This window comes from Spermophilus citellus (genome assembly GCF_964194105.1).
Source record: "Spermophilus citellus genome assembly, chromosome: 1".
NCBI lineage: Eukaryota > Metazoa > Chordata > Mammalia > Rodentia > Sciuridae > Spermophilus > Spermophilus citellus.
The window spans coordinates 133,182,237-133,208,560 of NC_138182.1; the positions used below are offsets into that span (position 1 = coordinate 133,182,237).

Below are 26,324 nucleotides of genomic sequence, written 5' to 3' on the forward strand. Positions count from 1 at the left end.
CTGCTGTTCATACCAGGCACCTAGTGGCACCCACCTGTAATCCCAGCTACTTGGGAGGCTGAGGCAGGAAGATTGCAAGATCAAGACCAGTTTTAACAATTTAGGGTGAATTGCTATCTCAAAGTACAAAGGGTTAGGGATGTAGCTCAGGGGCAGAATACTTGCCTAGCAGGAGATATCCTGGGTTTAATCCCAAGCACCATAAGGGGTTGGGATTGTGGCTCCGTGGCAGAGCGTTTTCTCTGAGCGTTTTCTCCTCAGCACCACACAAAAATAAATAAATAAATAAAGGTATTGTGTCCATCTACAACTAAAAAAAATATTTTAAAATAAATAAAAAGTAAAAAAGTATAATTAATTAATTAATTAATTAAACGTGCTTTTAAAGGTTCAATTGAAATTTATCAAAGTTGACTTAATCTTTTTTTTCGTGGGTTTTTGCTTATAGACAATCAGACAGAAACTAAAGACTCTTCCGTGTTCACTTTATACCGGGCATAGTGATTATTCTCTTACGTGCATTATCTCATTTAATGATAACATATCTCCAGCAGGTTAGTGCAATTTATATTCCCATTTTACATGACCCCAGACTCTTGAGAGGAACTTGTCAAAAAATCACCCAGTTAATAGGTGGATTTGATCTGAAGTTTGTGATCTCCAAAGATCTCACAAAAATCAGGACAGTCCTATGCTGTGCTACCAGATGGGCTGATTAAAGAAAGCGCCTTTCTGAAAACTACTTAATTGTAAACACTGTTTTCCATCCACGTAACCTTTCAAGGAGACTAGTTTTCCTACAATGTACGGCACGGATCCATACTTTGCACAAGCACAATAAATACCAGTGAGGAACTCATGGATAACGAGGAGTGGCTTTTCCAGAGCTTTTGTGGGAAGTTTCTGTCGTTTGGAAAGCCACCTCCCCATCCCAGGGCGGGTTTAAAAATAAAAAAGAAAGAAAAAAATAAACAAAACAGGTGGAACTTATCGCAGGTTGGCTAGAGCAATGCACGCGGAAGGCAGAACTTTCTGGGGACAGCCTGCCCGCGCGTTTCACGCGTGGTGCGCGCAGGTGGCGCCGCGTCCCCACGCTCGCGGTGCAAGCCGACGGGGTGCCCAGGAGCCCACCACAAGTGTCCGCCAAGGTGAGAGGAAGCTTTCTACCAAGGCGAGGGAGGAGGGCGGGCAGGAAGCCCAGCCAGCGGTGGGGAAAGAAAGACTCCAATTCCCAGCCCCCAGCCCCGCGGGGAGCGGGGCGCTGGCAGCGCATGCGCGAAGCCCGGCCCCCAATTCCCCCAGCGAGGGAGGGAGGCCCCCGGCGGTCGCGAGCTGCGAGCCGCGGCGGGACCCGAGCGCACGCAGGGGCGCGGCGGCGGCCCGGGACCCGGGCTGCGGACGCCGCAGCTGAGAGCGCCGAGGGCCCGGGACGAGGTCCAGCCGCGTGCAGGCTCCGGAGGGCACAGTCCTCTTGACCCTGGAAGGGGCCCGGCGCCCGCGGCCCCCCACGCCCGGAGAGGGATGCGTGAGTTTCGCCCCGGCTCGAGGGCAGGATGTGGGAGCAGGACAAAGGCTGGGCGGCGGGGGAGGAGTTGGGGACGGCGAGCCGGTGGCCGCCGCCGGAGCTCCAGCCTCGGGCGAGCTAGCGGACTCGGTAACTTTCTCTGCAACTTTTGCAAAAGGGAAGATAAAAATTCTGCAAGTTGTTGCACAGCTCCAGATCGCCCCGGGTCCAGCGGGCAGAGAGGAGGCGGCACCCGTAGGCTTTCCAGGACAGGAGGTGACCGCCAGCTTCGCTGAGAGAGGCAGGAGGGGCGCCTGTCTGGGCCCCTGACCAGGGGCGAGGGAGGATAAGGGTACTGGGGTGAAGGGCGGGGGTCGGAGCCGTCTATAGGCTTCGGCCACTGTAGTTGCCCGTGTCCTGGCAGGGTACGCCCCAAGATCCCGATAGCCGCGGACCGCAGCGCTGCAGTCGCGATGATGGATGAGCCGTGGTGGGAAGGGCGCGTCGCCTCGGACGTCCACTGCACTCTGCGCGAGAAGGTCAGTCCCTCCCCGCCCTTGTCACTCGCGGGACTGGGTATTTAAAGTCGGCCCTCTTTCTCCATTCCTCCTCCCGCCTGCCGACGGTGTCCTCAGGTCGCCCCGCGTGGGAACTCAGAACTCTGGGTGCCTTTCTCGGGAGTGCTGGGGTGTGTAGGGGTCGGGAGTGAGGACTAGAGCAATATTAGAGAACTTGAACTAGTTTTTGCTGATTAGGAGCCTAGAGCTCCCAGCCAGGACGATTAAACGGAGACAGTCACCTTACCGCAAAGGCATTATTTCTCATAGGATTGCCACCCCTTGTTGGTTTAAATTGTATAGGAATAGATCTTTAAACATATTTTAATATGAAATTTATAGGCATTCATATGTGTTGTGTGCGTGTGTGTATACGTATATATGGAGGGAGAGAGAGAGAGGTTCTACATAGGATAAATGATGCTGATTTTCTATTTATTGAGGTCATGATATAGCAGTTCCTTTTAAAATTATTAGGCTGGGGGGGTAGCTCAGTAGTAGAGCGCTTAGGCACAGTAAATTCATTTAAGTAAAATGAGTAAGTTTATGTAAAGAAATATTAGGTCAATGGTATTTTGTGATAATGGCCATATGTGATGTGTGTGTGTAGGAAGGAACGGAACTACTGAAATTTAAGAAACTCCAATCTACATGACAGAGGCTACAAAACTGGAAGGCTGAGGGAGAAAAGGAGAAAACAAAACCTCCCTGCCTGGCTCCCCTCCTGTTGCAGAAGGTGGCAGCTGAAATGGGACCCCTGGAGAGAGGAGTGCTGGTGGGCGTAGGAGGCTCGAGGGCCAGGTGGACTGGAGGCCCTGGCCTGAGCTGAAACTGGGAAAGGTGATTTGGGGAACAGGTGTGAAGCAGGGGAGTAGGTGGTTTTCCCCCTGGGGCCACCTGAATAGAGCACTTGAAGCAACAGAAATTTATTCTCTTGAAGCTCTGGAAGTTAAAAATTCTAGATCAAGGTGTTGGCAGGGTCACACCCTCTCTGAAAGCCCCAGAGAAGGATTACCTTCTCTCTTAAATTTTGGTGGCTGCTGGCAATCATTGGCATTTATGGCCTCCGTCACTGCAGTCTATCTGTGTGTATTTTCTCTTCTTAGCGACACACCCGCCCTAATCCAGTATGACCTCGTTTTAATTTAATTACATCTGAAAAGACCCTATTTCCAAGTAAGGTCACATTCTGAGGTTCTAGGTAGACACTAAGCAAAGGGGGCGCGCTACTCAACCCAGTGTGGAGAGGGAGAGGTCTTCTCTGGGGCACCCCAGTCCCTCCACACACAGCTCCTGCATTCAGCCCTTCCCTACCAGGTGTCTGTGGGACCTGCTGCCAGCTCCTGGGGGTTTTGCTCCCTCAGGAGTGGCTGTCTTCCAGCTACATGGGAGCTCTGCTGAACCTCTGCCTGGTGTTCTTGTCCACACTATAGTTTTCCCCATTTCCCTTGATCTTCCTGGAGCAGAATGGCCAGTGTGACAAACTGGGCTTCTGGAGAAGTCCAGGTCTTGCTGGTTCCATTAGCAGGGGTGGTAAGGGTGGTAGACCAGGTGCTGGGGTCTTGCCCTTTCCTGGAGGTGGTGGCTGGATGCAGTGAGTGAGGGCTGCCTTGGAAACTGAGCCTCCTTGTTTATCAAAGGCTCCTGTGCTTGTCCTTTCTGCTCATAGCTTATGAAGAATGACTTTGACCTAGAGGGAGGGATTACTGAGAGCAATATAAACTCAACTAGTTCAGTTCCCTGACAAGCCCAGCCCTTTATATATAAACATATGAATATAAGCCACGCAAAGGAGGTGATTCACCCATGAATTGTGCTTTACCGAGGCCATAGTCCCTCCTATAGTTCCCTCTTGGCTGCTCACCTCTAAGTGAAGTCAGGTTTGTCCCAGGTTGAGAGGTTAGAAATAGAAAATTCACTCAGGGATTGGTGTCCAGGGCCACCCACTACCTGAAGCTGATCTTATTAGGGCAAATCCCAAGTGTCTTTGGCTAGCGTGTCCCTCGTCCTCCAAATGCTGCTAAATTTTTTTTTCTTTATTTCCTCTCCCTCTTCAAAAAGATGTTTCTTAAGAACATTTGGCTTAATGGAGAGTTTGCAGCGGAATGTGCCTTGCCTTCCTTGAGGAATGAGGGCTGGCCCCTTGTTTTTCCCACATGGGGTAGTTTTTTTTATTAAACGTCTTCTCTGATAATGCATTTTTAACACTGTAGAACAACTTCACCTGGCGCACACTAGACACTCATTCTTTGTTGAACATTGCTGGATGAATCCAAAGTACATGGACACGTATGCCATGTGTTGTCACCACAGAACCACTAGCAGTTATCCCACGTGAGACAACCCTGAGACTCTGGAAAGAGCGGGAGGCCCCTTTCATCAGATCTGAGTCCAGTCTAGCATCAGACTACAGTGTGGGAAAGGAAACACCACAGAAACAAGGCTAGGTGTTGGGTGCAAGGCAGTGAAACCCTGAGCTGCAATGCTGAACTTCCTGACTGCTGAGGTCCATTTTCCCACAATAGCCATGATTTAGATTGTGTCACTTCCTTGCTTAAAGATCTTGAAGCCAGGCATGGTGGAGCACATTGAGGTCCCCAAAGAGAGCAGTTAACAAAAAGCCTGTAATCCCAGCAGCTCAGAAGGCTGAGGCAGAAGGATCGTGAGTTCAAAGCCAGCCTCAGCAAAGGAAAGATGCTAAGCAACTCAGTGAGACCCTGTCTCTAAAAAAAATATAAAATAGAGCTGGGGATGTGGCTCAATGGTTGAGTGCCCCCAAGTTCAATCCCTGGTACAAAAAAAAAAAAATTCCCTGGATATAATCTCTGGTCCTTGCGTACTCTACTACATTCTCTCCTGCTCCCTTCCCATCCTTCATGTCCCTCTTTCCTCCCTCCCTCCCTCCTTTCCTTCCTTGTGCTGGTGATAGAACTTAGACCCTTGCACATGCTAGGAGAATGCTCTGCCCCTCTACACCCCCAGCTCCCTTCATTCCTCTGGAGGCACACTGACCTCAATTCTGTTCCTTGAACAGGTCCAACTTGTTCGTGCCTTTGCATTGGCTGTTCTTTGAGGCTTCTTATGTATCTATAGTGTGGTTGTCTCCCCTCACCCAGTGTGGTATTTCCCCTCCGTATCACTGTTTTATTTCCCTTATAACAGTTACCAGTATCTGAAATCATTTCCTATTTGTTTGCCATCTTTCCTCCCACACTAGAGTTTCTGCTCCATGAGAACAGGCCTGTCTTGTTCAGGGCTGGGGACTTGGTGCCTACCACGGAGCCTTCCTGCTTTGTATGAAGTGATGAGCAGGATGAATACATCAGTGTTTACTGTCTTCATGAGAAAACTACAGAGAAGTGTTTCATAGGAATGTAAGGATTAAGGGACCTTGTAGGACTTGCTGTAGGAACCTTACAGGTGCTCTGCCTTTCCATGTATCACCCCTGCGTGGGACACCATGGACCCTTCATATAGTGTGGACTCGGGATAAGTCTTGGGGTTTGTAGCCACCCTGCACAGGGCCCACAGGGTGACAGGCAATCCTTGTAAGAAAGGCTTTGTTATTTCTTTGGATCATTGGACCAGTGACAGGGTTGAGGTCCCCAAAGACAGCAGTTACCAAAAGCCATGTGTCTGGCAAGGGCCTGGTGCCCAGGAGCAGGACCCTGTATTGGAAGACCGCCAGCCTGGGTAAGGCATCCTGTCCTGTGAATGGGGCAGTGGAGTCCCCCTCCTGCCCTGGGGGCTCTGGAGGAATCTCTCTTGCTTCTGGCTCTCAGACTACCTTTCTCCCATGATAAGCCCTTAAATTCCTCCTTTGATCATCCTTCCTGGCCCTCTTGCTCCTGTGGAAGCCACCTAGACCCCGCCTCCCTTCTGCTCCCCCCCTCTGAGCTTTCTGCTGGGTGTGGGGTGACTGTGCCCAGGAGCAGGACCCTGTATTGGAAGACTGCCTGCCTGGATAAGGCATCCTGTCCTGTGAATGAGGCAGTGGAGTCCCATTCACAGGAAACGGGAGAGCCAGGTTTCTTACCTGCTGTTTGCTACCTGAGTGCCCTTTGGCCCTATTCACTGAACTTGAGGGAGGAGCCAGCACATCACTGCCACCTGGCAACAAGGACAAGGGCGCACGCCTATAATCTCAGTGACTTGGAGGTCTGAGGTAGGAGAATTGTAACTTTGAAGCCAGCTTCAGCAATTCAGTGAGGCCCCATCTCAAAATAAAAAATAAGGAGGACCGGATAGGCTGCTCATTGGTAAAGTATTAGTACCAGACGAGCAAACCCATGACTATGGGTTTTTATTTTCTTTTTGGGCAGAAAGATACATCTACCAAAGTTTAAAATTAATACGGAATTTTGACTCCCAAGAATTAGCAGGTTTGGGCAAGTTTGGAGTACCCATGGTGGAATTAGAACACGGGATGGCACTCAGCCTGAAGGACACTTTTCCTGCCCAGCCTCTCTCCCTTCTGCCATGTGTCCTTGTCCCAACAACCTGTGTTTACCTCTCTCATGATCTTTGTCACCTATGTAGTAAACATGTCCTGCCCATTAGACCCTGAGCTCCTGTGGGCATGAACGTGCCTTGTACTTCGGGGTCCCCAGACAGAGGGACCTTGCAGTCACAGACAGTAAGGAGCCCATAGGTTGGAAACAGGTCCAGGATAGACTCTACTGGGGGATGTTGAATGGCTGTGCAGAAGTTCTTCCCAGGGATCCTATGTTGGGTCCTTGGCTTCTGTCAAGGGGTATCTCCTAGCTTATCCAGTGTTGTAGTTTAGTTATTAGATGTCCCCAAAATCTCACATGTGAGACAATGTAAGAACATTCAGAGGTGAAATGATTGGGTGAGGAGAAACTTAACCTAATCAGTGAGTTAGTCCCCCTGATAGGATTAACTGGTGGTAACTGAAGGTAGGTAGAGTACGGCTGGAGGAGGTGGTCATTGGGGCTGTGCCTTTGGGGTATATATTTTGTATCCGTGAGGGGAGTGTCATTATGCTTTCTAGCCTGATGTCTTGAGCCACTTCTCTCCACCACACTCTTCCTCCATGATGTTCTGCCTCACTCCATCCTAAGGAATGGAACCAGCCTTCCATGAACTGTGACCTCTGAAGCCATGAGCCCTCAAATAAACGTTTCCTCCTCTAATGGCTCTTATCAGGTCTTTTGGTCACAGCAGTGACAAAGCTGACTAAAACAGCCAAGGAAGTCCATAGTTAGCTGGGCTATCAGACACAGGACACAAAGGAGGATGCCTCCCAGCTCCCTAGACACCTGCCTGTTCTCCTCTCTGGGCGGAGACAATTACCACAGGGCAGGTTTTCAGGCCTGGACCAAAGTACAGCTTAAGGATCTGGGAAAATGACTACAGGTTGAGCCCAGAAAAGAAGAATCGAGATTATCCTGCCCAGACCTCTATCAAAAGATTCCATTTTTCTTCCTGAGTTTTATCTCCAGATGAGCCACAAAAAATAAAACTCTCTCGTCATCTTTACACTTGTTTTACATGTAGCCTTCATTCTCCAACTGGGAGAAAAGAGTTAGTAATAGTAAGTGAAGAAAATGTTTGCGGGCCCTCAACATTGTGGTTTAAGATGTTTTGAATTTAGGGAGATGGGGAGGTGGATACTTGGAGGAAAAAATATCTACCCGAAGGCCGTGTTGATAAGCCTGGCTTGATGTGGCCTAAGGGTAGCTTCATCTCTGGGCTCTGGAGCCTGGCCAGAGGCCTCCTCCTCCTCCCACTCCCCCAGGGCCCACCATCTTCTGGGGTGGAAGTCAACATGGTACCTGCCCCCGGCTGAGCTCTGCAGAGCAGCCAGCCATCTGGAGCATCTCTCCCACTTCCTGAAGCTGCCCCCCTGCACACTTAGAGGACCTTATCAGTGGGAGACCAGGGTTTCTTGATTCAGTGGAATGATAAAGGGCATTGATTTGTGATCGAATTTAGAAAAAGATCTTCCAAAACACCAACAACACAAATTTTGCCATGGATTATCTCATCTACTCCTCATCTTGGCCCTGGTGCTGGGATTACCCCTATTTTACAGAGACAGAACTCCAAGGCTCAGCTAAATGTCACTGTCTTAAGAGCAGACACCTGATTGTATCAGAGCTTGAATGTAAATTGTTTTGGGGTAAATTTTTTTTTTTTTTTTTTTTACAAGGCAGGGAAATATTTAAACTGTCAATCAGGACTCTAGGGTCTGGTGCTTTAGTTTGTTTGCAATGGTCTCTAAGAAATATGCTCTCCTTAAACCACCCTGAAAAGTTAGCCTCTGTGGGTGCTGGCCTCATTCTAGGCCCTGAGAAGGACCAGGCCAGACCCTGTCAGGTCAGGACCTCCCTGTTTGGTCCGGGTGGGTGTCCATACCTATATATGGTGCTTCTCACCTTGAAGTGCTTTGGCCTCTGCTGTTGTCTGGCCTTGGAGTGGCAAAGGGGCTCCTCTAATTTATCAGGGGAAGAAATGCGTCAGGGCTTCTGTCTTGCCTGAACTCTACCAGCAACTAATGGTAGAATCTCATCCTAGATCCATCCTTGGCTCCTGAGTTACAACTGTGTTGTTTTCTAGCAACCCCTGAAGTTTGCATGTTCTTTTGTTTCTTTCTTTCCATATATATATATTTTTTTCTCACTCTTTTGCCTAGATTCCTTACATTTTTATACCATAAGCTACACATCTGTCTCCTTATAGAAAGTGGTGGGTTTTCCATGTCTTTACCCAGCTTTGAGCTTTTGCAGCCCCAGGCAGGAGTTCTTCCCCTATCACAAAACTCACCCAGATCTGCCAATAGGAAGGTATTTCAGACCCTGTTGTTGTGCTGCGTCTGCCCAGCTTACATTTAGGAACATGCAGTTCAGGCCTTTCAAACCCAAATGTGGGCCTTGACAAGACCTTATCTACTGTACTGACAGAGTGCTTCCTGGTGACGCAAGTGACTTGGCATTGTCACTTGAGTCTTCGAGTGATATCTTAAGTGAATGACCCTCATGGTCCTTTCTGGAGGTGAGGGCACCAAGCTTCACAGTACAAGAAGGAGTTTTCCTTCAGTTCACATTGCCAAGGTGATTTGAGTGATCCCCAGAGGTGTGTACAGACAGGGTGAAAGATGGGAGAAGGACCAAAAACTGAAGATGGGGTTGGAGAGCTCGACAATATGTCATTCAAGAAGGTGTCCAGCTTTGAGACTCCCTGGCTGCAATGCCTCACCTATGTCTTTTTTTTTTCTTTTTTTCCTTTATTTTTATGGTCCTGGGAATTGAGCCCAGGGGTGCTTTATGACTCAGCTACATCCCAGCTCTTTTTATTTTTATTTTGAGGCAGGGTCTAAGTTGCTGAGGCTGGCATAGAACTTGTGATCCTCCTGCCTCAGCCTCCCAAGTCACTAGGATTACAGGCATGGCCCCGGTACCTGGCCCTCACCTACATCTTACAGGAAGCTAGTGGCACAATCGAATCAGGACTCGGCATTGTCACTGAATCCTTCGGTCTTAGAATACCAAAGTGCACAGTGTGTGTGTGTGTGTGTGTGTGCACAACACCCATTTGAAGCTTGATCTCAGCGCACCTTGTCTGGAAGAAGCAGACTTATCTTCAAAGGCTTTTTTTAATCTGTAACACCTGCCTCCCAGGTGTTCCAGGGAGAATATGGATCTGTGTGCACTCTGTCAACCTCCGGGCCTCCGGGGTATGGGATGGGGAAGGACTTGGCTGGGCACCCTGGTTGACAGGGGAAGCCTGTACTCTCTATGTAAGGGGAGGACGTTGAGGGCTGGGAGCTGGCCCCATGCCCCTGTCCTTGACTTGTTCTTTGTCTTCCTAAATCACTTATCCCCTTGGGTAAAGGGAGTGCAGCCAATGATTCTCTGGTGCACCTGGCAGCGGGAGGTGACTCTGGGTTATTACACACACGTACACGCACACACACACAAGCACACAAAGTATTTGTTTCAGAAACTGCAAAAATAAATATAAGCAATTGGAAGAAAGTCAGGTTCCCCTCCCAATCTACCACTTGAAAATGACCTCTGATAACACTCGATGTATATTCTGCTCTTTTGTATGCATGTCATCACAAGGAATTTTTAGATTTTTTAAAAAGTAAAACTGGAAAGGGACTTTGGAAATTTTCTGTTCATTTTGCCTATGCATCTTTCCACATCATTCTTTTCCACCCAATTACCTGATTGCCGGATCCTAGCAAAAAACTTAGAAATAATCACTTGTGTTTATTAGGAATAGAAAATACATGAACATGATTAAAAGGAAATGCTGTATAAAAGGATAGTGAAAAGATTTCCTTTCATCCTATCCCCCAGTTTCTCTTCCCCAAAGGAAAAGGATCTTAACATCTCATAGTCATTTATGAGTTGTTGTGTGCAAGCTTGAGCAAGCATAAATTGTCTGTGTTTTGATACGCTTAGTAGTATGATTTGCATACTTTCCTTTACCATTTTATTATTTTAGTGTTTGCATAATCATCTAAATACTTTTGTAAAACCGTGGAACAGAAGCTCAATGAGCAGAAAGGGATGCTTTGTCTTCTGCTGGGGTTATAACAGTAATGGTGTGTAGTAGAAACTCAGCAGGTTGGGCTGGGGATGTGGCTCAAGTGGTAGCATGCTCGCCTGGCATGCATGCGGCCCGGGTTCGATTCTCAGCACCACATACAAACAAAGATGTTGTGTCCGCTGATAACTGAAAAATAAATATTAAAATTCTCTCACTCTCTCTTTTAAAAAAATAAAGTAGGAAAGGTATATTAAAAAAAAAAGAAACTCAGCAGGTTCATATTGAATGAATGAATAGAATGTTTTCTTTTGGTCACTTCTATTCATATAGATGTATTTTATTTTACAAATATGCCATCAAGTGTATTATAGTTCTCTAACTTTGCTTTTTTCATGAACTGGGTGTAAGACACGATTTTCTAGGTTATTAGTTACTCCTCTCCAGTCTCACTATAATGTTCTATTTCATGGCTACACCATGGTTTGATCAACTCATCTCCTTATTGGATATTTAGGTGGAGCTGCTTATTTTTTTTAATACCAAAGAATAATTTATATATGGTATGACATACAGATCTTAGGTATACAGTGAGTTTTGGCAAACTTGCCCACTCAGGTCACAATGGAAGATGGAAGACATTACCATCAACCTAAAAAAGCTCCCTGTTCCCCTCCTCTGCCAGTCATTCCATCCCACGCCCAGCTCCAAACAGTCCTCGACCTACTTTTGTTTTTGTAGATTAGATTAGTTTTTGCCAGAGTTTCATATAAATGAAACTTATATGGACTCCTTTCTGACTTCCTTTTTTTTTTTCACTTTACTTTTTTTTTTTTTTTTTTACTTAATGTAATGCTTATGAGATTCATGGACGTTGTTTCTCTCAGTAGTCTATTTTTTTTTAAGGCCGAGTAATAAATCATTGCATGTATGTAACACAGTTTGTTCATCCATCCCCCCAGTGAATGCTTTTTGGATTGTATCTGGTGAACCATTGGATTTACCATTGGATTTTACATAGTCCTATGGTGGTGGTCCTTGTCTGTATATCTGTAAGTATGCTTATGGTAATGAATTTCTAATTTGAAATTGCTGGTCACAGAGTATGATTTTAAGAACCTTGCATGTCATCAGTTAATCAGCCTGAAAGGTTGCACTGTTTTGCACTTGCACTGATGTGATAGAATGACTTCTTCCCAATAACTTTGCTAACCCTGAACATAATCCTTTTAAAAAAATTACTGCCATTTGGATTGGTTAAAAATCATGTTTCATTGGTTTTGTTTAAAATGACCAGGAATCCAGAATGGGGAAAACACTAGATAATGGGAAGGGTATTCTCTGGATCATTTCTGGTATCCATGGACCTCTGCCTGCAGCAGGAAACTGGCCTGAGACCCTTGTCAGGGGCTGGATGAGGACTGTTGAGGGAACCTGCCCAGAAAATTCATCCTTCCCCTCTTCATCCCAGCCATTGCAGTGTGTGTTGCTCTCCCCAGCCCCAAGTGGCAGTCACTTGGTAACTAAGTCTTTGGGAGGCAGAATTTGAATTGTCCTGAGGCACCAGTCCCTTGCATGTCACTGGAGAAAATGGTGCCAGAACCTGGGCATTCTTGTGACAGGAAGCACCACACAGTGATGCCAGATACTTAGTCTAGAAGGGCTCATTGGAGGACTTGAGTGGGTGGGTTGTGGGGAGACAAGGATGGAGGGAAGGATGTAATACAAGACAGAGCATTAGGAATTGGATAGATTCAACTGCAAAGCAGAGTTGGAAAGAACTGCAGTGCCCATCAGAAGGGAGTCGCTTACACCGTGGCTCATCCATACACTAAAATTATGGTGGAGTCACTAGGTATGGCCGGACAGACAGCCTGTCTTGTGTGATCATTGATGTTTCTGAATGTTGTGAAAAAAAAAAAAATTCCAAATAAGTAGTATTGGGGATAGCTCAGTTGGTAGAGTGCTTGCCTAGTATGCACAAGGCCCTGGGTTCAATCCGCAGCACCAATAAAAAATAAATTTAAAAAAAAATCCAAATAGGGCTGGGGATGTGGCTCAAGTGGTAGGCATGTGCATGGCACTGGGTTCGATCCTCAGCACCACATAAAAATAAAATAAAGATGTTGTGTCCACCGAAAACTAAAAAATAAATATTAAAAATTCTCTCTCTCTCTCTTTAAAAAAAAATCCAAATAATTCAGAGAACCTCTGACTCTGATATTAGCTACTGTTTTTTTCCCCTTAATTTTTATAGAAATCTTAAAATGTTATAAAAGTAGAGAGAGTGATTCCCCCTGTACCTTTCACCCAGCTTTATTACCCATTTGGTCTGTTCTTTGGACAACATGTCATTTTATTCACAAAGGTCAGCTGCAGCTAAGGCCTTTAAAAAAAAAAAAACATAACTATGCCATTATGACACCTAACAAAATTACCAATAGTTTATCAATATCTTCCATTGTTCAGTCCATGTCAGTTTTCCCATTGTGTCAGAAATGGTTCTTATAATCAACCAGATGCGGTGGAACGTCTACTTTGGAGGCTGAGGCAGGAAGATCACTTGAACCCGGGAGTTCAAGGCCAGCCTGAGCAATATAGTGACACCCAATCTTTTATTTTTAAAAAGGTTTTTATAGGGATTTGTTTACATTATAATCCAGATCTGTGCATGGTGGTTTTTTTTTTTTTAATTCAGTTTAGTATATTATTCTCTAATGTCTCCTTCCTCTGACATCCTTTAAATTTTTTTTTCAGGCCGTTGGTTCTCTGGGAAGCCAGTACATGTGTCTGCCATATTCTTACCTGTTCCTTCCTCATGCTCTCATTTGTATTCTCTGTGAACAGTTTGGTTTATGTACTTCCCACTCTTGTGGGATTATAACGTGCTTTAACCTACTTCTTCTCTGGCTTTAGACTTCCTCAGTGAAGGTGTCCCTGACTCCCCAACAAGTTCAGGGCTGGGCCCCTTGTTATATATTCCCAGACCACTCACATGATTCCTTCAACTCTTAGCAGAACTTGTACTCACACACTTACATGATTGCCTGATGTCCGTTTGGCTCCCTCCCTAGACCACGGGCCATGAGGGCAGGCGCTCCCCCACTCCCCCAGCAGTTCTAAGCCAGGTTCACGGTTGCACAAGGGCCCCTCAGTGTTTGCACATCACAGACGCCTTATCTGACTGTACGTTGCAGCCCACAGATTGCCTTCCTGGACTTCCCTGTCGCAGCAGTCTGGTGGGGCAGGTGGCATGGCTGCCAGTAACTCCATCACATTGGTAGAGAAACAGCCTCCCAGAGCTTAGGCACGTGGTCCCAGTCCCCCTGTCAAATGGGAGACTGGAGGCCTCAAAATCTTGTGATCTGCTACCCCCAGCCTTACCTTAGCCAAAACACACAGGCTGCAGAGGAATTGCAATGGGCCCTGAAGTTAGTGATGGTGTAATGTGGACTTCCCCTCAGACAGCTGACATGGGGCAGTGGCCCAGCTAGGTGAGAAGGTGGGGGTTAGTGATACAGAGCTGTTGACTTGGAGTCAAAATCTCTCTTTAGTCTCCTTTGCTGTTAACTTTCAGTTTTGACTCGATTTCAAGCTTAGAGAAGAGTTGCAAGCATAGAACCTGATTTTGTGAACATTTTAACATATTTGTTTTATCTTTGTCTTTTCCTACATGTACACATTTCTTTTCTGAACCCTGTTGCAGAAATGATACCCCATTAGCCCTTAATGCTTCAGAGTTTGTTCTCATGGTTATTTTTAAGATTGACTATGAAGTTGTTTCTGGAAGGTTTTTTTTTTTTTTTTTTTTTTCAGACAAAAGCTAAGGACCGGGGTTGGGGATTTAGCTCAGTGGCAGAGCGCTTGCCTAGCATGCGCAAGGCCCTGGGTTCGGTCCTCAGCCCTGGGGGAAAAAAAAGCTAAAAAAAAATGAAAACCAAGGTAAAAGCTAAGGACCCGTGCCTGGTGTCAGGTACACTTCTGGAGGGGAGATTGACATTGTGGTCAGAAATGGAGAAGCTGAGCATGGGTCCTGGTAGGCTCTGTCAGCCTGAGTCTGGGGAAGGCAATGTTCTGTCTTATTTCCTTGGTCCTCTCCTTGGTTTGATTGGCACACACTGTCCAGGAGGTAACCTGTATTCATCCACTTTTTGTTGCTGTGATAAAATATCTGAGAAAATCCACTTAAAAGAGGAAAGATTTACTTTGGCTCACAGTGTCTGAGGTTTCAGTCCATAGTTAGCTGGTTTCATTGATTCCTGGGTCTGAGGTGGGGCAGCACATCATGGTGGAAGGGTGTGGCAGAGCAAAGCTGCTCAGGGCAGCAGAGATGCAGAGAGAGAGGGAGGGAGAGAGAAAAGGGGCCAAAGATAATATATATCCTTCCACTTGCATACCCCAGTGACCTACTTCCTCCAACTAGGCCCACCTCCTGATAGCCCATGGATCTGTGAACTCTCAATGGATTAAACCACTTATATGGTTAACATCCTTGTGATCCAGTCACTTCCTCAAAGCCATCTCTGAACACTTCCACACTGGGGACTAAGCCTTCAGCACAAGAATCTTTGTGCAGCATTCCTGATCCAAACCATAACACAGCCTCGTCATTCACAGTCACTGAATGAGTCCAGTGTATTACCTGTGGCCTTATGGGAGGCTCTGCCAGGAGGAACCATGGCCCAAACTCTGCCCTCAGGGTCCTTCGCATAACTGAGGACATGGTCATATAAAGCCACTTACAGCCACACATTGTGGCCATAATGGCTAGTAATGATAGTCCACCTTTAATGGGAGCTCACTTTGTGCTAAGGGCTTGCATTCTGTTCCCTTCCACTAGCTCAGCCTCCAGGCAACCCCCTCTAGAAGGTCTTATAATTGTTCCCATTTCAGAGGTGAGACATGCAAAGTTAAGAGAGTTAAATAACTTCCCCAAGACCACCCAGCTAGTAGGCAGCCTGGCCCTAAAACTCACACTGATGACCACTCTCCCCTTGCCTGGGAAGTCTTGAAAAGCTGTTAAAGAGGACATGTTGTTTATACAGGTTTAAAGGATGAGTAAAGGAGAGAAAGGTGTGGAGGAAGTTCTTCTACCAGGCTCAGGGCAGCATGTGATAGTCAGATGCCAGTGTGTGAGCCCCATGAGGCCTGGTTTGCTGGTTTGGTGAGGTGAAGATGGGCATCAGGGAGATGGATCAAGAGCATTGGCTTTGGGGATGTTGAGCTCCCTAGATGTTTCAGTCCTGAGAGCAGGTACAGAGCTATGGGGCAGATGTAAGAAGGGGGTGCTGGCTCACTGGAAGTGGACCCTGGCTATTGAGGTGTTGTAGCCATCCAGGGTGATGGCATCCAAGCCAGCACAGGAAGAACAGAGATTTGAGAGGTTTTAGACACAGAGGTCAAGAGGACCAGTTAGATAGATGAGACAGGAAAGATTTCAAGTTGCTTCCTCGCTGGAACAAAGTAACTCCGGAACTGAGCATCGTCAGCCTTTTTCACAGTGAACATTGTTCTTGAAGAATCCCAGAAGGAAACTGTTAGCTTCTAGTAATCTCAAAGGACACGCTGCCCTGAATGAAGGGAGTAGATGTTTACTGGGTACCTGCTGCGTGTGCCAGAGACTGCCAATGCCTTGTGGACATTATCTCATTTGTTTATTAAAGTTGCTTCTGAAAGAGAAAGAACCAGTTAAACGTACTGCCCGAGGCACTGGCTGTTCTTTGAATATCAGTGCCTGTTCATTCTTTCTTTCAACACATTTTTATTTATTTATTTTTTTAAGCAGCTGACTGTGTGCCAGCCTCAGTGTAAGCCACCATGTTTTGAACAGAATTAAGTTCTTTACCTTTTTGGAGCTGATAGTTGGGCATCGGACTCAAACTTGCCCAGCTCCATCTCCAGGGATTCTGATTCAGTAACAAGGGGGTATGTTCAGTTCCTAGGGTTGCTGTGGCAAAGCGTACACACGGAGAGACTGAAAACAACAAAGTCATTCTCTTGCAGTTCTAGAGGCTGTAAGTTTGAAATTGAGGTGTGGGTAGGGCTGTGCTGTCTCTGAAGCCTTCTCCAGCTTCAGGAGATCCCAGGCAGCTCAGGGTGGTCCTGAGCTTGTAGCTGCATGCCTGCACTTCCTGCGTCCACCTTCGCAAGGCCTTCTTCTCTGGATATCTACCTTGTCTTCCCTCTGCATATCTGTGTGTGTGTGTGTGTGTGTTCATTCCCCATCCCTCACTTTTTTTTTAATCATACTTGGGACTGAACCTAGAGCCTTATACATGCTGAGCAAGAGGTCTACCACTGAGCTATCTCCACCCATGTTTTCTCTTCTTATAAGGATACCAGGTGTTGGATGAAGGCCCATCCTATTCCAATTTGATCCCCCCCCCCTTTTTTTGTAGTTGTAGATGGACAGGATGCCTTTATCTTATTTATTTTTTAATGTGGTGTGGAGGATCCAATCCAGTGCCTCATGCATGCCAGGCAAGTGCTCTGCCACTGAACTTCAGCCCCAGCCCCCATATAATCTTATTTTCACTTGATTCCATCTGTAAAGACCCTATTTCCAAATGAGGTCATGTTCTTAGATTCTGGGTGGATGTAAAATTTGGGGGAACACTATTCAACCCAGTGCAAGGAAGAACCTCTGTTTTTAAACAGGTCTCCAGGAGACGCTAATTCATGTGGTTAACTGATGCCCCTCTGAGAAACTTTGGACCATAGATGGACAGGGGAGCAGAGTCTCAGCCTTGGGGGGAGTAGCAGGAGTTACCCACTGAACCATTCTGGGCTTCATGCTAGAGTCAGGCTGCCCAGGAAAAGCACCAGAACCAATCTGGAACTCAGGGATGGAAGCTTGAAGTAGACAGTGAAAAGCTTTGGACACAGAGTGGTAAGAGCCACTGAACAAGAGTGGTAACCCTGGGCTGGGGATGTAGCTCAGTGACAGAGCACTTGTCTAGCACGTGCAAGGCTTTGGGTTCTGTCCCCAGCACTGAGAAGGGGCAAGGGGAAGAAAACAAGGTGAGTAACTTTGAGGGGAAAAGAGAGATCCAAGCCTGGGACTTATTACAGAGAGGTTGTGTCCTGCCCCTGGATATTGCAGGCATGGAGAATGAAGAGCATCCTGGTTCGGGCAGTGTGAGGGATGTGGTCCTATCAGGAAGCCACTGAAGTGAAGAACTCTGGAAGCAGGGATATAAAAAGGCCCTGATTATTGTCTCTGGGGGTGTTTGGAGGGGTGGAATGGGGACCAGCGGAGGCCGGGCAGATGTGTGTGGTCACCATCAGGTGCCCTGGCAGCCATACCTGAGCACGGTACAGAGATTTGCTCAGGGGGCAGTGACTCTGGCTCCTGGGAATGAGGAGTGGTGCTGACCCGCCTGCCATTTGCTGAGGGGTAGAGGGCCAGTGACAGACAGATGTCACTGGGTGCAACTTCTCACTCTGTTGGACGGAAGCTTGGGCCAGACTTCAGCAGGAGGGTCATTGCTAGCATTGCTGGCTTCTCATGCTGCGGTCCGCCCTCCAGAGGGTGTCGAAACAGTTCCCACAGAGGTGTAACCACTTTACCGAAAGTGCCTCCTCAGATTGTGTTAGGCAATGACAGAGAGGGAAGGAGGGAGGCGCCTGGCTGGGCTTTCGGGTCAGTGCTGGGGACTCCTGAGGCCTCTGAGGAACGCTCCCTCTTCTGTCTCTTTCCCTTCAGATCTGCAGGTCTGCTTCCTGTTGGTCACTTAGGTTATACATGGTCTTTCTTTATATCTTGCTATGATAATTAAAAGGCTTTAAATTATTTAATTATATCTGTCTGTGGGATATGGATAGATATGCATAAATCTATACTCTCAGAAGACAGTATACAACTATTCATCATAATAAGCAATTCCAAATTACACATGTAGGCCTGGGGGTGGGGGGCGGGGATGCAGAAGAAGCTGAATTTCTGCAAAAGAGAAGTCTGTCCTTCCTTGCCTTAGGGTGGCACGGGCCTCAGTCTACCAAACAGCAACAGAGAGCTTCCAAGGAGGGTGCTGTTTACGGAGGATTGGGAGCTGCCAAAATTATAATATATTAAAAATATATATTACATGTGAGGTGGGACAGGGGCAGGGGATTTCATCTAGAGTCCAGTCCCAGGACCTCTGAAGGGAGGGCACCCAGCTCTGGACTGCCTGGGGCTTCTGCCATCTGCAGCCTCTTGTAGGCCTATCCCGGACCCCTGGTGCCAGGGCCATATGGAAATTTTTACCAGGGCAGTTCTGCAGGTGGAAGCTGTGCTTGTTAATCTCAGCAAGCTTTTCAGTAAATCTCTAGGCTTAGAATCATCAAATTATTAGGCACCTAGCCAGGGATTTCTGCCAGGGTCTAGCCTTGCAGATGTGCTAGAGTTTAAATCCCCCAGCAGCAGCACCCTAAAGCTCTATTTCCCAAAAGAAGCTTTCTGCCTCCCCCAAATGGAGTAAGGAATGGTATCCTGTGGATCAATGAATTGAACCTAGAGTTTCCCAAAGTTATATACGTTTTATTGCTGAATATATGTCTCGGGGCCTCTCCTGGGCTAATGCACTATTCCTTATTCACGAAGAAGCAGTGTGATATGCAGTGTTTCCCAAACTATGGCCCCTAGAACCCTTTGCTTCAGGGAGCACGCTCTGAGAAACATTGCCTCTAAAATGGATACATAATTTATCATTCTTCTTGAAATTCCCAGTTCTCCATAAACACTGACCTGCTTCCTCTGGAAATCCTTTATGGCCGCTGGGTAGACCAAAGCTCCTTTCCTTTCCCACCCTAAGGCAAGGAAATGCCTCTCTTTCCCCTGGAATTTAGCTACTCCAGTTTGGTTTTCTCCTGCCTCCTATCTGGCCTTCCTGAGGGTTTGGAATTGCTCATTAGCATAGGTAGTTTGCTACAACCTAAATAATTTTTTTTTCCTCTCCTGTTCTTTTCAAGTATTTTCCATAGCGAGCATCTCTTTCGGGTCAGGTATTGGGGTCACTAGGCTGAGCAGCTGAGCCCGGTCCCTGCTTTTGTGATGTTTGCAGTCTGGTGGGAAGAAGGGCAGTAAGAGTGAGTGGGCTGATGGATGAGGAGTCCAGGGCACCTGGGGAGTAGCTGACAGAAGCATGAGCAGGGGGCAGAAGGTGGAGGTGACTTAAGCTGACGTGTGACATAGCCAAGAGTTAATAATGAGAGTGAAGCTGCAGGCAGCTAGAAGAAAATACAGCCTGCAGGACAGCAAGGGTTAAAGGGAGGATGTCCCCTTCTCCCCTAATAGGAGGAACCCGCTGATGGACTGAACTCTTACAGTGCACATGACCTTCAGACTCCTCCAAGGTTAGCCACAAAAGGCCTTAAGAGCCTATGTGTGAACAGATGTGTGAAGCATTTTCTCCCCACCCTCCCTCTGTCCTGCAGCAGTCACAGGCCGGCCCCTGGGGCAGTGTCTGCCACATTCTGGCCTGTGGCTTGGGGTCTTGTGTAACTTTACTTGGGGTTGGCCCTGCCCATCTGCACGCCCTCCTGGCACAGGGTAACCCGGCTCAGGCAGGGAAGTGTGCCCCACTCTGCCAACTTGAGCACCACTGAGAGAGAGGGGCACCAGGGTTGGGGAACAACAAGCACCTGGAGTGGACATCTTTTTTTTTTTTTTTTGGTATCAGGGACTGAAAACAAAGGCACTTAACCACCCAGCCACATCCCTAGCCCTTTTTAGTTTTTATTTTGAAACAGGGTCTTGCTAAGTTACTTGGGGCTTCACTGAATTGCTGAGGCTGTCTTTGAATTCAGCAATCCTCCTGCTTCAACCTCCTAAACCACTGGGATTACAGGCTTGTGCCGCCGTGCCCAGCTTACACCTGGAGTCTTCACAGATCTGTGCACCCAGCCCAGCGCTTCTGCATGTAGCTGTGTTTGGGGCTCTGTGTAGGTTGTCATTCACTGATAACCCTCTTCCTACTGGAGCGCCCCCAGGCAAAGAAGTGATTTCCCTCTCCTTCCCTTCTTTTATTTTGTGTTACTGGGGACGGAGCCCAGGCCCTGTATCTTGCTAGACAAATGCTCTACTACTGAGGTGCACCCCAGCTCAAGGAGAGTAGAGTCAAGGCTGCCTGATACCACCCCTCCCAACCTCCTGAATGGCTCCTCTCGTGTCAGAGATGCTGGCTTATAAGTCATGACAATGTTCCCATGATGGGGAGAAGTTACTTCTGGCAGTTACAGGGAAGGATGCAGGGATAGGTAAGAAAGCCTCAGGGCATAGAAGGCCACAGGAAGATTGAGGATTCCCTCAGAGCATCCCCTCATTCAGTCCTACAAGCATTGTCTCACTCAGCAGGTGTTTTTATTTATTTATTTTTTTGTATGTACTACTGGGTCCTTTAAATGTTTCATTTGTTCTTTTTAGATAACATGACAGTAGAGTGTATTTTGACATATTATACAGACACGGAGTACGACTTTATTCTAATCAGGACCCCATTCTTGTGGTTGCACATGATGCAGAGTTTCACACTGGTCAGATATTCATATGTGAACAAAGGCAAACTAATTCATCCTTACTGTGAGACAGGTAACCAGGGTACAGACTGAGCAGCAGGGAGTAGTCTGCTGCCTCAGGGAGAGCCCATTGTGTGGGGTGGAGGGTGGACAGTTAATAAAAGCAGGTAAACTACTGCTTGTGGGAAGTCCCTGGATGCTGTGGAGAAGGAGAGTTGGGAAAGGCCTCTGAGGAGCAAGATCCTAGGGAAGAGAAAGAGCCCAGATGTCCAGAATCAGGGTTGGTGAGGTCAGGGTCCAACACTGCAGTTAAATGCTAGGCAATGCTGAAAACATTGTCTGTGAAGCTGTCTTGGGGGCAGTGGGAAGCAGTTGTAGGTTGTGACCCTGTTTTATGAAAGTTTGCATCAGGAAGCAGCTAAGGGGTCCAGGTACCGCTCAGTTCTTGGGCTGGGTGGAGCTCAGCAGAGCAGCACTCACCCCACATGTCTTGAGGCCCTGGACTCCATCCCCAGCACTAAGAAAGATGGACTAAATAAAACTCAGTCTTTCCTGCTGGGTCCCTCTGCGTTTCTACTTTTTAAAAATTCATCAGTGGGGCTGGGGATGTGGCTCAAGTGGTAGCGCGCCCTCCTGGCATGCGTGCGGCCCGGGTTCGATCCTCAGCACCACATACCAACAAAGATGTTGTGTCCGCCCAGAACTAAAAAGTGAATATTAAAAAATTCTCTCTCTCTCTCTCTCTCTCTCTCTCTCTCTCTCTCTCTCTCTCTCTCTCTCCTCTCTCACTCTCTCTTTAAAAAAAAAATTCATCAGTGCAGCTGGGCGCGGTGGTGCATACCTGCAATCCCAGTGCTCAGGAGGCTGAGGCAGGAGAATCATGAGTTCAAAACCAGCCTCAGCAACTTAGCAAGGCTCTAAGCAACTCAGTGAGACCCTGTCTCAAAATAAAATATGAAAAATGGCTGGGGGTGTTGCTCAGTGGTTAATTTCCTGTACTAAAAAAAATCATTATTTAAAATTCATCTGTGAACATATAATTAGTTAAAAAGAGAAAGGTAGAGAAAAGGAACACCCTGGGGAAGACGCTAGTCTGGGCTTTGCATGGTTGGAGGATGACGTGGGTACTGACTGGGCATTGAAGGGGCATTTATTAATAAAGGGCTGATTTTTTGTTAAAGGGCCAATGTAAGATTGCCAGGAAACCCTTGGGAATGAACTGAGCTGGACTTCAATACAGTGGGTGTCTATCCTTTCTTCAAACTGGAAACCTAGTTATTGAAATAAACTGGTTATACATTGAATGTGTTTTGTTTTAATTTAGATAATGTCAAAAAGCAGGAAAGTGAAAATCGTGAAAAACGTCAACACCTCTCACCCACCTGCCAGATAACCACTGAGAACATTTTAGTATATTGTCTTCTAGTTTTTTTTTTTTTCTGGTCCGTAGTAATTATTTTAAAAAATAAACTACTGTGACCAAGTAGTGTACCAAGTGGTGGTGCACTCCTAAATCTCAGCTATTGCAGGAGCCGAGGCAGGAGGATCTCAAGTTTGAGGCCAGCCTGGGCAACTTAGCAAACCCTGTTCCAGAATAAAAATTAAGAAAAGGGTGGGGTGGTTTCATAGCTCATGGTAGAGCACTTATCTAGCATGTGTGGGGCCGGGTTCAATCCCCAGTACTGCAAAATAAATAAATCAACTACTGTGAGAAGTGGGTTTTTTTTTGTTTTTTTTTTTTTATCAAGAATGTCTTTCCAGGGCTGGGGATGTGGCTCAAGTGGTAGCGCGCTCGCCTGGCATGCGTGTGGCCCGGGTTCGAGCCTCAGCACCACATACCAACAAAGATGTTGAGTCCGCCGAAAACTAAAAATTAAATAAATAAATAGTTAAAAAAAAAAAAAGAATGTCTTTCCACCCCCAAACTCAATCATGACCATCTGTCCCTTGCCACCATCTGCTCATCTCTAGAGGCACCTGTGGCAGACAGGCTCTCCTGTCCAGCTCAGGTGATAAAGAGCAGGAGCTGAGAGGAGAGAAGGTTGTCAGGAGACTGCAGTCCTTCCCTCCGCCCCTTTGTCTCCAGTCCCCCCACAGCCTGCTGCCGGCCACACTGATGCTGCCCGGCCCTGCCAGGCCTATTACTGAGAGGAAGGCCACCTGCCCAGCCCAGTTGCTGCCGAGGCTTCTGTCTGAGCTGTTTGCTAACTGCCCGGCAGCAGCTGCCTGATCCAGGGAGAGCACTGCAAACTATCCTGGGCAGGCTGCCCTCTTGTTTCTGGAGTCCAGGCCACTCGGCAGAGGGACTGGCCTCCCGCACGTGGGCTGCTCTGCCTTCCCCGGAGCAGACCAAGGTCCAGGGGGCTTGGGGAGGAGTCCAGATCCTTAGAGCACAGTCTTGAAACCCGTGCTTCCCCTCCCCTAATTGGGTTAGTGAAATAATCAGCTGGACACAAACCAAACAGGACAGCGGCCCCACATTGTTGTCCTTGAGCCAAGGAGTCGCCCTTTTCTGAGGGACAGGGAGAAGCAGAGGCTCAGCGCCACTAATTCCATTTGGTTTGGGGACTCTGCAGGGGGCACAGAGATAGACAGGTGTCCTTCCTGGCTGAGGTGCCTCAATCCAGCTGTCAACAATCCCAAGGTAGAAAGCTTCATTCCATGTTTCTCAAAGTGGGTTCCTTTTTTAAAAAAAAAAAAATATTTATTTTTCAGTTTTTGATGGACACAACATCTTTATTTTATTTTTATGTGGTGCTGAGGATCGAACCCAGTGCCCCCCGCATGCCAGGCGAGCGCGCTACCGCTTGAGCCACATCCCCAGCCCAATACCTTTATTTTTACGTGGTGCCGAGGATCAAACCCGGGTCCTGCCCATGCTAGGCGAGCGCTCTACCGCTGGGCCACAATCCCAGCTCAAAGTGGGTTCCTTTGAGCCTACAAAAGAGACCAGGGCTCCAGGCCTTTGATAAAATCTGCTTACATGGAGTTTGGTTATCTAGGAGTTTGAGAGAGGGGCCATTCATGCTTGCTGAGTGCCAGAAACTCCACATTTACAGTGGCATTTCTCCATTGCTCAAAGAGGACACTAAAAGCCAGAATTCACATGCCCAAGGTTAGCAAACCATGAAACTGAGATTCCAACCTAGAGCCACCAGGCTCCACATCCTGTTCAGCAGCTTCCCGGTAAGCAGGGATTGGGGCAGTGTTTGATGCAGGGAAGGACAACCCTGTAGTCATTCTTTTTTACTCAACACACATTTTGTAACAGGGCCACCAAGAACAGCATGCCAGGAGAGAGAATAGGGAACCTGATTGGGGTGTTGGGGAAGTCAGAGAAGGCCTATCTTATGAAGTGACATTTAAACCAATATTTGAGCTTCAAGTAGAAATAGGGAGGAAGAGTATCCCAGGGAGACAGCTGTCAATGAAGCTAGATTTAAAGTTAGGTAGTCAGTGTAGTTAGATAAATCGGGTCTAATACCAAGTGAAATCTAAAGTGGAGGCCATGCTGAGAATGATTCCTGGAAACCAGGACAACTCATGGAATGTTAATGAAGTCCGAAAAGGCCCTAGGCCAAAGTCCACCTCAAAGAAGTGTTAGTGAACAGCCCCCAGCAAACTTGAAGGTGCTGACTCAGAAGTCCTTCCTGCCCAGGTTACTTCTTTGGCCCACCTGTGTCCCACCCCTCGGGCCTTCCCACCTACATTCCATCACTTAAAGAAACTATAAAATGGAGAGACAACCGCACTTCCACGGATTCCACCTCTTGGGTCCCCTTCTTCCTCCGGGAGAAGTCTTTTCTGCTGTCCTTTAATAAACTTCTAATTTCTACTCTGACCTTGCCTCGCCGTGTGCTTCTCTGGTGTTATTCTTCAACATTGGGGAAGCAAGGACTCGTCACCGGTCAATGGCGGTAACATCACTTTCACAGTCCTGCCCCTTTGAGACAGCCTTTTCTAGAAAATCTCGCCTGCTCGCTGCTCCTTAACAGGGGTTGCTTGCCTACTCCAACTGTCCATAACTTTTTTTTTTCATGTGTTCGTGGCTTCCTTTGAGAATCTGCTCAAGGCAAAGGTTGTATTTTCCCAGAAGTGTGTCCAGAGGACGGGCATAAGGTGTGCTGCACTGATCTCTCTTCTCTCTCTCTTGGTACAAAGGAAGATCTAGAAGATGTTGAGCTCGATTGAGTTGAGTGGGACGGGAAGGCAGGACGTTGCATTATCTGACTTGTGTCTCAAGGCCCTGGACCTCCCTGATGAGGGTAGCGTGGCCAGCCAAGGGTCACTTGGCAAAGGCTGACTTCCGGCAGCTGTGGCCTACCAGACATGAAGGATCTGTGATTGTGGTTGCTTCTGCTTTGACCTGAACTTAGAGCCCCTGTGCTTAGAGGAAATACCCAAACAGCAGCATCCTGGGGGCCAGGGGTGCTGGAGGGCAGGAGTCGTGTTGGGAGGAAATGGTCAGCCCACAGTAGCTGCTGCTGCTGTATGGCCTTAGCTCAGGAGGAAGGCTGGCTGAGAGTTCTTCAAGCAAGGCTGTCCTGACCAGGTCGAGGCCCTGTTGAAACCCTTCAGTGGCCCCCAGGACCTCCTGGCAGGATCTTAGCAGGGCCTCTAAAGCGGAAGCCAGCCCACCTTTCAGCCTGCTTTGGGTAGGCACGCCCTGCCGGCCTGGCTGCTCCACCCTCTCCAGTTTCCCCAGAAACTGGAGCTCCAGGTTCCCCTGTGTGACTTTGCAGATGCTGTTTCTTCTGCTGAGCATACTTCCCTTCTGCCTCTTCACAAGTAGTTCCTAGATGTCCTTTCAAAACTTGGCTCCAGCCAGGCATGGTGGCCTACGCCTGTAATCCCAGTGGCTCAGGAGGCTGAGGCAGGAGGCTTGCAAGTTGAAAGGCAGCCTCAGTAACTGAGCGAGGCCCTAAGCAACTCAGTGAGACCCTGTCTCTAAATAAAACACAAAAAAGGGCTGGGGATGTGACTCCATTTCTCCTCTTTGAAGTCCATTCTAGGCCCAGGGCCATCTGTACCCACCCCTGCAATTTACACCTTTCCTCTCTCCCTTTCCCCTCCCTCCCTGCCATTTCCCATCAACTGTGGGTTATTGAACACCCACCTGTTCTGATCACACTGGGAAGCTGGGGACACAATGATGAGCAAAAGCACTTGGAACTTGGACCCAAAGAGTGGGGTGGCCACATAAAGCATCAGATGGGGTGGGGTGTGGCTCAGTGGTAGAGTGCTTG

The 26,324-nt window shown here is 47.6% G+C and overlaps 1 protein-coding gene across 1 annotated transcript in view; it reads left to right on the top strand.

Annotated features, from left to right (window-relative positions):
- Window positions 1–1,002: 1,002 nt before the first annotated feature.
- Window positions 1,003–26,324, top strand: part of CCNJL (cyclin J like) — a 53,939-nt gene continuing 28,617 nt past the window's right edge. Inside the window, 5 exon segments of the mRNA XM_081303351.1 lie at window positions 1,003–1,329; window positions 1,332–1,408; window positions 1,412–1,510; window positions 1,512–1,525; window positions 1,929–2,043. Coding sequence (XP_081159477.1) covers window positions 1,272–1,329; window positions 1,332–1,408; window positions 1,412–1,510; window positions 1,512–1,525; window positions 1,929–2,043 — 363 coding nt within the window. The 5' untranslated portion in view covers window positions 1,003–1,271.